The sequence below is a fragment of the Stomoxys calcitrans genome, chromosome 1, assembly GCF_963082655.1.
Source record: "Stomoxys calcitrans chromosome 1, idStoCalc2.1, whole genome shotgun sequence".
NCBI lineage: Eukaryota > Metazoa > Arthropoda > Insecta > Diptera > Muscidae > Stomoxys > Stomoxys calcitrans.
The window spans coordinates 162,988,426-163,001,283 of record NC_081552.1 but is presented as its reverse complement, the minus strand read 5'-3'; the positions used below and the strand labels follow the sequence as shown (position 1 = coordinate 163,001,283).

The 12,858-nt window shown below is 35.0% G+C and overlaps 1 protein-coding gene and 1 long non-coding RNA gene across 16 annotated transcripts in view; one reads left to right on the top strand and one right to left on the bottom strand.

Annotated features, from left to right (window-relative positions):
- Positions 1-12,858, top strand: part of LOC106089084 (serine-rich adhesin for platelets) — a 312,770-nt gene that overhangs the window by 284,927 nt on the left and 14,985 nt on the right. For 7 of the 9 annotated variants that reach the window (XM_059360422.1, XM_059360420.1, XM_059360421.1 and 4 more), the window contains one exon: positions 1,077-1,244. In XM_059360422.1, coding sequence (XP_059216405.1) covers positions 1,077-1,244 — 168 coding nt within the window. The remainder of the gene's footprint in view (positions 1-1,076; positions 1,245-12,858) is intronic. The other 2 variants (XM_059360423.1, XM_059360425.1) reach the window with 1 other exon arrangement.
- Positions 1-12,858, bottom strand: part of LOC106094598 (uncharacterized) — a 249,126-nt gene that overhangs the window by 228,184 nt on the left and 8,084 nt on the right. The window contains exon 3 of one of the 7 annotated variants that reach the window (XR_009396458.1): positions 10,466-10,612. The exons of the other annotated variants lie outside the window; for them this stretch is intronic. This is a non-coding gene — a long non-coding RNA (uncharacterized LOC106094598). Of the gene's footprint in view, positions 1-10,465; positions 10,613-12,858 lie in introns of those variants that run through there. 7 annotated transcript variants of the gene reach the window in all.

Below are 12,858 nucleotides of genomic sequence, written 5' to 3'. Positions count from 1 at the left end.
CCATGGTGGTTGGTTCCCAAAATTCGGCCCTACCGAACTTAGCACGCTTTCCTGCTTAAACGCTACACATGAAAGGAAATATTTACTATTTATTTTGATATAATGTGTTGTTTTAAACACTTCAATTTGTTAGTCGGATAAATTAACTTTCATTCATCGAGAGAATTATAAAAATGTATGGAGAGGAATGCAATCAACCTTGCCGTTTTGGGTTTTTTCTACCAAATTTGGTAGGATTTACTATTAATTTTAAGGTTTTAGTCTGATAGATTCAATTTTGGTAGAGTTTTTTGAGAATTTTATTTTTAATGCCAACACCATAAGATGGGGGGTAAATATTTGCAGCACATCGAAATATCCATTATCAACCCAACAAAACATTTATATATTCTTCATCGTCCTTAAATTCTAAGATGATAAAATGATGTCCGTGTGTCTGTCCGTCTGTTTGTTGTAATTACGCTACAGCAATTGGGATATGAGCTGAAATTTGGCACATGTAAATATTTTTTCCATTTATAGGTTAAGTTCTTGAATTAGCCAAGTCGGACCATATATGAATCATGGTGCTTTACAACGATACCATCTAGAGTACGTTGTAGGGCACACATCTGAATTTGAACAGGGCTCTTTAAGTCGGCTTGTTTTATAAGCGCAATAGAAAACAAATCAAATCTTTCTCCCTTATTCATCCATTTGACATCTCCATTCATCCATTTCGCTAATGAAATCGCGATGCAGGAAACTACTCAACAACACACTCTTTGGTGACTTTTAAATGTTTTTTGCCGGACAATATCCTGCAATGGAATCTCAATAAATTTATTTTGTATAAATTTTTAGCAGAATCCATGGCAGTGGAGTCCCAAGATTCGGCCTGCCGAATTAAGCACGCTTTTACTTGTGCTGAGTTTGGCCTGCGCCTGACAATAACCATATATAGCTTATATTGTTTTTTCATGTATTAAAATCATAAAATGTTGATGTCTTATCCTAAAAGTATATACTAATTAAGAGCTCGGAAGTATAACCCTAGAATACGTATATTAATTTTAATTAATTTGTTTTATTTTCAGACCGAAACTCTTAATCCATTCGAGAATGATAATGGACAACTTTTCACATCCTGTGGCCTAGACAGTAAATTATTTGATGACATTGATTTGGCCAGCTTGACGTCATCAACCACGGATGATCCTGTGCAGGAACTCTCTGATCTACGAAGACAGGTGGTTTACCTTCAGGTATTTGCACGTTACTTGATATTTAGTTTCATTGCTTTATTTGGATTGCAATCACCTAAGTTGATGTTGTTTATTGATTTCATTAAACTTATAAAAGTCCGAATAAAAAAATAACACAACTAATCAATAAACCTATTCTATAAACAAAAATAAAAACTAAAAAGTCAATTAAAGATGTATTAAAAAATTAAAAAAAAAAAAAATTTAGTTGCAGTTGAAACTTTTTATGTTTTATGTTTTGAAAGGTAACTCTTCAAAATATCAAATGCAATTAAAACTCGCAAACGTAAACAAACCTCTCAGAGTCCTGCCTACCAAACTATAGTACTTATACAAATTTATATAACTTAGTAATATTATTTTGGAATAAACATCATATATACATACATGTCAAACCATAAAACTTTCACTGATAATGAATTGCAATTTACAAAGATAACATCAAATGTAATCATTGTGCAGACCATCTAGAATATACTTCACATACAAAGGTTGAGGAATGTGGAACTCGATTCACCCTTTTATATTCACTTTCAGAATAAAGAGCGAAAGAGAAAGTCATTCATTTTGTTCTTCCTTTTTCAATATACCTAAACATTGTTTTGTAACCCGCAATTATTATGTTGGCAAGTTTTGCCTATTAAAATTATGCTATGGTCTTTAAAGCTTAAAACTTTTATAAAATTCAAGTTTTATTTAAAAATTCAAAAAAAAAAATATCGTACCATATTGACTCCTTATAAATTTTTGTTTCGATTTTATTTCGTGACGCCAGTTATTCCCCAAATTCGTTGAAATTAGATAGATACAAAATTCAATACATTTGACTCTCTACATTAAACATAGGCCACATGTTTTTCTGAATCTTCTATTTGATTACACTTTTCAGTCAAAGCTGGTACTTTGTTCGCTTTTTGCGAATATTATCATGATTAGTTTTTTTTAGATTATAGATTTCGAAGCTAAATAAATTGCCGATTTCATTCAGTGGGACTTTCTCCCAATAATAATTAAACAATTTTAATAAAAGTATTATATTATCATTGAAATTTTTGTAGTGTTAAAAAAAAGGTAACCGCGAAAAACATGCGTTTTCAACTGTGACAAATAAAAGTAATGACAGCGATTAGACAGAAATTTGAATTTGGAGCTAAACTAGTTGTGGTTTTTTCAGTTAGTCCCCATGTCCACCCAAAGAGACCAAGTCTACCTATTTCACCTCCGATGTGTTAACAAGGACACCAGAGTCGAAATACATCGACCAAAGATACCTGAAATCGAACCCCTAATTTTTTTTATGTTTGTGTTTTAAAGTTACATTAAGAATCCGAACGGTTATACGGTTAAAGGCTGATACTATGTTCACTTTTCGCGATTACTTGCTTAAGATAAGAGATTTTGAAGCAAGTAAACTTTGCGGATTTCATTAAGTACATGAACAAATGGCTCATTACTTACGAAAAATTTTTATTAACAGTATTATGTTATCATTGTGATTTTTGTAGTAATCGCGAAAAACATTGTGAAAAACTAACATAGCACCGACCATAAATTGTTTCTCTCCACTCTGAGATCTGGCGTCGCCCGCATTCCCTACTGACACTTTCCACGTATGTTAATATTTAAGCATAGACTCCATTCATTACCTCCCAATTTGTATATGATCTTAGTAAAAAGATATTAATTTTTGGTTCGGTTTGACATGGAATAGCCCATATGTATGTTTCTAGTATTTATAATTCACACGAAATCCAGTTCACTTCACCAACATTTCCAATAAAACGAAAAAAAACACACTTTCAAATGAACGAAACATGGGATGGATGGCTTTAAAAAGCATGTTCTTTCAATATCTTAGCTTGTGAAATATTTACCAACTACATATGTATTTGATTTTTTGTTTATTATCGTGACTAATTTCATTCTCCATGCTGTATTGAAAAAGCGTTCATGTTATTTTTTTGCATTTTAATATGTTTTGTATTTAATAGTGTTTATGTGCTTCTCGTAATACAAAGTTAAAAATAAAATTTTTTGAAAATATTTTTTTAAACAACGAATTGATCTTATGTCTGCAGGAAAAACGTTTTTTTTTATCATGTGGAAACAATGATATTCAGATTATTCATAATATGGAAACAATGATGTCTAGATATTATCAATCCAGGAAATAAGATTACTTAAAGTTAGTTTAACTTGAAAATTATTACAATTATTAGCAATTAAAACCAGTAAGGAAAGGCAAAAGTCGGGCGGAGCCGACTATATTATACCCTACACCACTGAGTATACGTAATACTTTTAATAGGTAGCACTTATATCCAAATTTAGTCAGACTTTAACTTAGCATACCTATTGAAATATCGAATACAACCTTATACGATTTTTTTACGATGGTACGAAAATTGAGGCTTCTACAGCCTTAAAAATCGAAATATATATGGAAAGATATATATGGTAGTTTTATCTAAAGCGATTTTGATGAAATTTTGCACACGTATTGGGATGTCAATTAAACCATCTCATGAAAATTTTTGTAGAGATCGGACCAAAATTGTGGCTTTATAGCCTTAAAAGGCCATATCAGATGAAAAATATATATGGGAGCTATATTTAAATCTGGACCGATTTGTATGAAACTTTGCACACATATGAGGACGTTGAATAAAACGCTTCATGTCAAATTTTGTAAGGATGGGACCAAAATTGTGGCTACTACAGAAGAGCATATCGGATGAAAGATATACAAAGGAGCTATATATAAATCTGATCCGATTATGATTAAAATTTGCACACATATTGGGATGTTACAAAAAACACTTTGTGTTTTTGCAACGTCCCTACTTTGACCTTTGTTATAGGTCAAATCGGACGAATGTTATATATGGAAGCTATATCTAAATCTGTACCGATTTAGATGAAATTTTGCACACATATTGGGAATTCACATGAAACATTTCATGCCAAGAGATCGCATTAAAATTGCGGCTCCTAGAGTTATAAAAGGGCATATCGTATGAAATGTATATATGGGAGTTATATCTAAATCTGGACCAATTTCAATACAATTTTGCGAGCATTTTGGGTCGTTTAAAAATCACTTGCCAAATTTTGTAAGGATCCGACCAAAATTGTGACTTCTACAGCTTTAAAAGGGCACATCGGATGAAAGATGTATATGGGAGCAATATCGAAATCTGGACCGCTTTTTTCAAAATCAATAGCGTTTGTCCTTAGACCAAAAAAGTCATTTATGCAAAATTTTGTGAAAATCGGACAACAAATGCGACTTGATTACAAGAATACATGGACAGACAGACAGACATAGCTATTTCAGGAAGTGATTCTAAGCCGATCCGTATACTTATCTATGGGTCTAGCTCTTCTCCTTCTTAGCGTTGCAAACAAGTGCACAAATCTATAATACTCTGTACCACAGTGGTGGTGGTCCGATCTTTACAAAATTTATCACGAGATGGCAAAATTTAATATATTTTTTTTAAGGCCAAGGGAGTCTTAAGGCTTTAGCAGCCACAATTTTGGTCCGATCTTTACCAAATTTTGCATGAGACGTTTTATTGACGTTCCATTACGTTCCATTATATATATACATTTCATCCGTAATTGACTATTAAGGCAGTTGAAGCCACAATTTTGGACAGATCTCTGCAATATTGGGCGTTTTTTTGACGCCCAATATTAGAGATAAGTTCTAAATATGAATATTACTACGTATACCAAAAACTTTTCACTTATAAATAAATTCGTTTTCAATTAAAAAACCAGTAAGGAAAGGCAAAAGTCGGTCGGGGAGGACTATATAATACCCTACACCACCGAGTCTATGTAATACTTTTAATATATAGCACTAACATCCAAATTTAGTCAGACTTCAATTTTGCATACCCATTGAAATATCGAATCGAAACTTCTACGATTTTTTTACGGTGGTACGAAAATTGTGGTTTCTACAGCCTTAAAAGTCGAAACGCATAAAATATAAAGGGTGATTTTTTTGAGGTTAGGATTTTCATGCATTAGTATTTGACAGATCACGTGGGATTTCAGACATGGTGTCAAAGAGAAAGATGCTCAGTATGCTTTGACATTTCATCATGAATAGACTTACTAACGAGCAACGCTTGCAAATCATTGAATTTTATTACCAAAATCAGTGTTCGGTTCGAAATGTGTTCATTCACCGTAACGTTGCGTCCAACAGCATCTTTGAAAAAATAGGGTCCAATGATTCCACCAGCGTACAAAGCACACCAAACAGTGCATTTTTCGGGATGCATGTGCAGTTCTTGAACGGCTTCTGGTTGCTCTTCACTCCAAATGCGGCAATTTTGCTTATTTACGTAGCCATTCAACCAGAAATGAGCCTCATCGCTGAACAAAATTTGTCAAAATTTGAACACATTTCGAACCGAACACTGATTTTGGTAATAAAATTCAATGATTTGCAAGCGTTGCTCGTTAGTAAGTCTATTCATGATGAAATGTCAAAGCATACTGAGCATCTTTCTCTTTGACACCATGTCTGAAATCCCACGTGATCTGTCAAATACTAATGCATGAAAATCCTAACCTCAAAAAAATCACCCTTTATATATGGGAGTTTTATCTAAATCTGGTTCTTTTTTGATGTAATTGCACACGTATTGGGAAGTCAAACATGAACAATTTTGTAGAGATCAGACCAAAATTGGAACTTTTCTAAATCTGGTTCGATTTTGATGACATTTTTTGCATGTAGTGCGACGTCAAATAAAACATCACCTTCAAAATTTTGTAAGGATGGGACCAAAATTGTGGCTACTACAACTTTAAAAGCACTTTGAATGATATATATGGGAGCTATATATAAATCTGATTCGCTTCCGATAGAATTTTGCACACTTATTTGGACGTCAAAAAAAGCACTTCGTGCCAATTTTAATAAAAATCGGACCAAAATTGTGGCTCTCACAGCTTTAAAAGGGCATATCGGATGAAAGATATGTAAGGATTGGATCAAAATTGGCTTCTACAGCTTTAAAAGGGCACATATATATGGGAGCAATATCTAAATCCGGACCGATTTTTTTTTGTGAAAATCGGACTACAAATGCGACCTATATCTTGATTACAAGAATACATGGACAGACAGACAGACGAACATAGCTATGTAAATCGAATCTGGAAATGATTCTAAGCCGATCGGTATGCTTATTAATGGGTCTACCTCGTCTCCTTCTTAGCGTTGCAAACAAATTGCATAAATAATTAATTGATTCAATCATTTTTCTAATTGAATATGATTTTTTATTCAATTACAGTCATGATTGAAAATTTTGCAATTTTTCAATTAAAAAATTAATTGGAAGTTGAAAAAGATTTCAATAATTTTTTTAATTGGATCAATTAAAAAGTTAATTGAAAACTTCAAATTATCAATTATTTTTTAATTGAATACGCAACTTTTTTAATTAAAAATTTTTCAATTACTCCTTTAAAAACGGTAACGATATCATAATTTTCGTGATTAAAGCAGTTTCAATTAAAAAATTTATTGGATCAATTAATTTCGTAATTGAAGACGATTTTTATTTTTTTTTTCTTGGGGCTCAAGAAATTAAATCGGGAGGTCGGTTTCTATTGAAGGTATTTTAGGTTTTGGACCGATTAAGGCCATACTTAGCACATATTGGAGGTCATAGAAGCTCAAGAAGTCAAGGTTCGATATCGGTTTATATGACAGCAATACCAAAACATGGACAGACATGGGCCATTTACAATGATCCAACTGATCTGCACTTATAAAACAACCGACCTATACTAACGGACAGACAGACGAACTAAAATGGCTAAATGGACTCATGACAATGCCAATACAATGAATAATATATTTACTTTATGGGGTCTCAAATCAATATTTCGACGTATCACAAACGGTATGACGAAATTAGTATACTCCCATACTATGGTGGAGAGCATACAAGTATTGGGTTGCCCAAAAAGTAATTGGGGATTTTTTAAAAGAAAGTAAATGCATTTTTAATAAAACTTAGAATGAACTTTAATCAAATATACTTTTTTTATACTTTTTCCTAAAGCAAGCTAAAAGTAACAGCTGATAACTGACAGAAGAAAGAATGCAATTACAGAGTCACAAGCTGTGAAAAATTTGTCAACGCCGACTATATGAAAAATCCGCAATTACTTTTTGGGCAACCCCATAGAAAGACCCCGAGCTTAAATTTAAAAACAGCAAAATTAAAAAATAAAACAGCAAAAATTTCAGGGAAATTTTTCTTAGAGAAACTTTTATCAAAATATTGTTTTTAGAGAAAATCTTATTGTTGTCTTTAAAGAAACTTGCAATGTCATTAAAATTTTTTGTTTGGAAAAATATCCTTATTATGTTGTGTTTGGAAAGAAATTCATTAAAATTGTATGTTCTGGCAAAAATAATTGAATTTTTCTGTTAAGAAAAATTGCATTGAAAAATTGTTTTTGGAAAATTTTTTATTAAAATCTTGTTTCTAAATAGAATTAAGACCGAAATAAGTACATATTTTAGGAGTCATTGAGGAAATAGTTGTGCAAAATTTTTACAAGTTCGGTTGATAAATGCTCTTGCAAAGGCTCAAGAAGTGAAAATCGGGCGACACATACACAGGGGAGGTGTTTCACTATCTGAACCGATTTTTCTAATTTCAAAAAAAGAAGACAGACGGACGTTCAATCTCCCTTGCTTGTACCACGGTAGTGGTGTAGGGTATAAAAATATTAATATATTGCAACCGTTTTATGAATAAGCTCAATTTTTTAACAGTTTGAAAGTTTGAAATTTTTAAGTATTCTACCTTTTTTCTTTGAATTTTAAACTGAAATCAATCTGAACCTAAGGACCCATTTGCAACAGCCAATGACCTACATCAAAAAGAGGTATCTATCAAAAATTTCATGCAGATAGCCTCATTCGTTCGAATGCTATCGTAATTTCGGCTATCTGTTTAATGGACCGACGAATATGGGTAGGCTGACATAACCTATTATCGACGAATGGGTAGAATTATATCCAAGAATACTAAATACTAAAATATTTAAATACTAAAATATTAACCTCGAAAAGGAAAATCTATGTTAGGAATTCCGTGCTACTAACAAAATCTTTAATTGTTTTCCATACTACTCCAATAAGTTGGCTCATGTCTGGTAATATGTCCCCACCTAAGTATCTGTTAGCCGCGAAAGCTGGGCAATGACATAGAAAATGCTCCAACGTCTCATCATCTTCTCCGCATGCCCTACGCATCCTATCTCTAGCCGCGCCGATTTTTCATAAGTGAACTCGTAGTCCTATGTGTCCCGTAGTGATACTGAAAGCTATACTGACCTCCTTACTTCCATTCAGTTATAACCTCGCCTTCTTACGATCTGGATCCCCTCATAGGATTTTAGCTGTCCTACCGACCGTTTCTCTGTTCACACAATGCTGAATGGGCATTCGTCGCCCACGCCCTTAACTTGGACTGCGTCGACTCGAAAGGCTTCGGGTTAACCATGTTTATTGACGGCAGTCCTCTGGCCTTCATTGCCAAATCGTCTGCCTTTTCATTCCCCCATACTCTGTTATGGCCCGACACTCTAACGATACTGATTTTGCCATCCTCGGAGGAGCTGTTGTTTCTAACAAGACTGGTCGTGATCCTACCGTCCACACCATCTCACGCATTCCATGATCACCCTGATCTCCGCCTGCAGAACCGTTTTATGGTCAGACCGTCTAAAACAGATCTCAGTCCCTGGGTTTTCAATATAGACCCCCAGACCCACTCTGTCCACTAGATTTGATCCATTCGTGTAACATGATCTTCCAGATGGCAATACTAAAGTTCCATCAATCCAAGACTGTGCCGCTGGCAGCAGTACACTCGACCTCAAGTGTCTTGTCAGGAATCCGATCAGAAACCTCCTCCAGTCCTTTCAGGTTTCCTATCATCGCTTCAATTATACCGCGATGGTATGAGCTGCTCCTATCTTCAATCCATTATCCCATCGCCTTAAATCTCAAAGCCCCAGTGTCCCCATCACACTTAATCTCTATGTATATGGGTCGGATATCTAGAATAATCTCCAGTGCCTAGTGGACGTGGTGCTCATCGCTCCGCCTATGCCAAGACAACATGTTCTCTGAACCTGTTGTATGCAGTCCACCAAACTACTGAGGTGTAAGTAAGTAGTGGCCTAATCGCGCTTCCTCGGATTCAGGCCCCATTTCGAGTCTACAGCCGGTCTATATAGTGCCAAAAATCTGTGAGCCTTCTCAGTAGGCTCCTGAATGTGAAACTTCCAATTAAGATTCATATCCAAGATCACTCCTAAGTATTTGACCTTGTCAGATATCGAAATCGGTCAATTGAAAAAACATGGTGAGTCCGTAGAAGTATTATAACATCGTCTGCGTAGTAGACCGGTTCAAATCCCTCCTCAGTCAGCATCCGTAATAGGTCATTTATGGTGGTCACCCATAGGAGTGGCGATAAAATGCCAACCTGTGGCGTGCCCTGTGCCACTTTGTTCCTTATATTTATGTCAAGGATCACACAATTTATCCACGGGTCCATCCGATACTGGTCTAAAGATTGGATCAGTGTGTCAGACCGAACATTGTTAAAAGCCCCCTCGATGTCAATGCATACCATCAGTGTGTACGTCTTGGCATCGAAGGATTCTTCTATTTTATACACAACCTCGTGCAGTGCAGTCTCCACTGACCTTCCTTGTCTTAGGTATGCATGAGTTCCTTCATCCTTCTCCTCCCAGTTTAAGACCTTCCACTTCTCTACGACCAAACCTTGGTTTTGCTTTCCCAAGTGTCCTAACATGCTTTCCGTTTATTTAATCAGATCCTCCACTTGGGACCGATTTGGCTGCGATAACTCTTTCATTAACACTGTCGCTGTATGAATCCGAATAGAAAACACCACCTTTACCCTCTGGTTTATCCCTCTTCTCCTAATTTGTTAGTCTGACGACTTGTTGTACGGTTGAAGAATTTCTTTCAACTACTAAAAAAAATTTAAATTAAAGAGTCGGAGTCTAGTCAAAATTCCTCGACTCCGCCGCCCTGGCTAAAACGGCTTAAAATATCATTTCGATATTTCGTTTGTAACAGCTCCAAGTTAGTATACTCCACCCTATGGTGGAGGATAAAAAAAACAAATGATCAATGAAAATTTTAATTATACGCATTTATTACTTTATGACAATGTAAAATCTCTTATGCAAAGTCATTGCATATATCTATGTTATCCTATTGTATACACCATATCTTCCAATAGCTAGATATTTGCAGTCGAAACCGGATAAGTGAGGGGCTAAAAATACATTAATTTGGTTTCACTTATCCGTAGTTTTCGGTTAAGCATAGTTCAAATAAGTGAAATTATGTTCTAGTTAAGCGATACAGTAGTTTTAGTTAATCTTCCAATCGTGTGAGCGCGAATTTTATATTTCTGCGAACAATTAGAAAATGTGAATTTCTTCACAATTTTCTATACAAATTACTTTTTTAACGACCAATCGTTTCAATGCCAATTTCGTTTAACGACCAACAATATTTGGAAAAAATTTTGATTTCCATTAAATTTTTTAATTTACAAGCCTCAAAAAATACAAAACAACAAGTAAAAGCGTGCTAAGTTCCACCACCATGGATTCAGCTTAAAATGTATACAAAATAAATTAAGTTGTAGGGCATCATTTTAATCTATACATACCAAACTTCAGTCAAACCAGCATAAATTACAGCTTCTAGAAACCGAACAAGGATGATCGAGAGACCAGCTTATATGGGAGCTATATCAGGTTATAGACTGATTTTGGCCGAACATGACACAGTTGTTGGAAGTCATAATTAAAGACTACATGCAAATTTTAGGCAAATCGGACAAAAATTGCGGCTTGTAAGTGCTCAAGATGTCAAATCGGGAGATCGGTTTATATGGGAGCTATATCAGGTTTTTGACTGATTTGGGCCGTACTTGGCACAATTGTTAGAAGTCATAACACTATCCTCAAAGTATCAGCCAAATCGGACTTGCGGCTTCCATATAGTCCGATTCGGGCTATAAATGATTTGAATGTTGAAGACCATAGTAGAAGTCATTGGGTTATATTTCAGTCCATTCGGATAAGAATTGCGCCTTGCAGTGGCTCAAGAAGCATAATCGGGAAATCGGTCTATATGGGAGCTGTATCAGGCTATAGATCTAATCAAACCACATTGAACACGTATGTCGAAGGTCATGGGACAAGCCGTTGTAAAAAAATTAGGCCAAATCGAATAATAATTGCTGGCGGGCACAAGGCTTAAGAAGTCAAGATCCTAGATCGGTTTATATGACAGCTATATCAGGTTATGTACCGATTTGAACCATACTTAGCACTGTTTATGAATGTTATAACAAAACACTTCATGCACAATTCTTGCCAAATCGGATGAGAATTGGGCTCTCTAGTGGCTCAATAGTCAAGATCCAAGATCCAAACAATTCGTGCAAAATTTCAGCAAATCGGATTAGAATTGCGCCCTCTGGAGGCCTATGAAGTTAAGATCCCAGATCGGTTTATATGTCATCTATATCGGGTTATGTTCCGATTTAAGCCATGCTTCGCACGATCGCTGGAGGTCATAACAAAACAATTCATGCAATATTTCAGCCAAGTCGGATAAGAATTGCGCCCTCTAGAGGCATAAGAAATCAAGATGCTAGATTGGTTTATATGGCAGCAGTATCAGGTTATGTACCGATTTGAACCATACTTAGCACAGTTGTTGGAAGTCATAACAAAACACTTCGCCACTCAGCCAAATCGGATAAGAATTGTGCCCTCAAGTGGCTCAATAAGTCTAAATCCCAGATCAGTTTATATGGCAGCTATATCAGGTTATAAACCGATATGGCCCATTTACAGTCCCAACCAACCTACACTGATAAGAAGTATTTTTGCTAAATTTCACGCCTAGCCTTACTCCCTCGAAAGTTAGAATACTTTCGACATACGGACGGGCATGGCAAAATCGAATTTGAATGTCATGACTATGAAGAATATATACTTTATGGGGTCTTAGACGAATATTTCGAGGAGTTATAAAGGGAAGTACGAAATAAGTAAACCACCATCCTATGGTGGAGGGAATAAAAATGTGACGATGTATTATTCTTAAGTGCCAATTTTGTGGCAGAATAGGAACCGGATAACTGTCTCTTTTTGGTCGTTAGACATATTGAAGATATGTGCGAATTAAGCTTTGATGCCATATGTATGTAAGTCAAAACTACTGTATAAGAACAAATGCAAGCTAATTTTCACGTCATTATACTATTTATGTATGAAATAACTCGAGTTAAAAATCGGCAATGCTCAGTAGAAAAGTCAGATATATCAAAATATGTGTTTACGAAGGAAATTTAAAAAATTCCAGATAGTTTCCTATGTGTGGTGTGAAAACTTTTTCAGTACAGTGGTATTTTCACTTGAGCGAATTCAATTGCATTGAATAACACCAAAAATATATGGTACTTTCCATCAAGTTCCTATAGCAGGTTTCGACTAGATA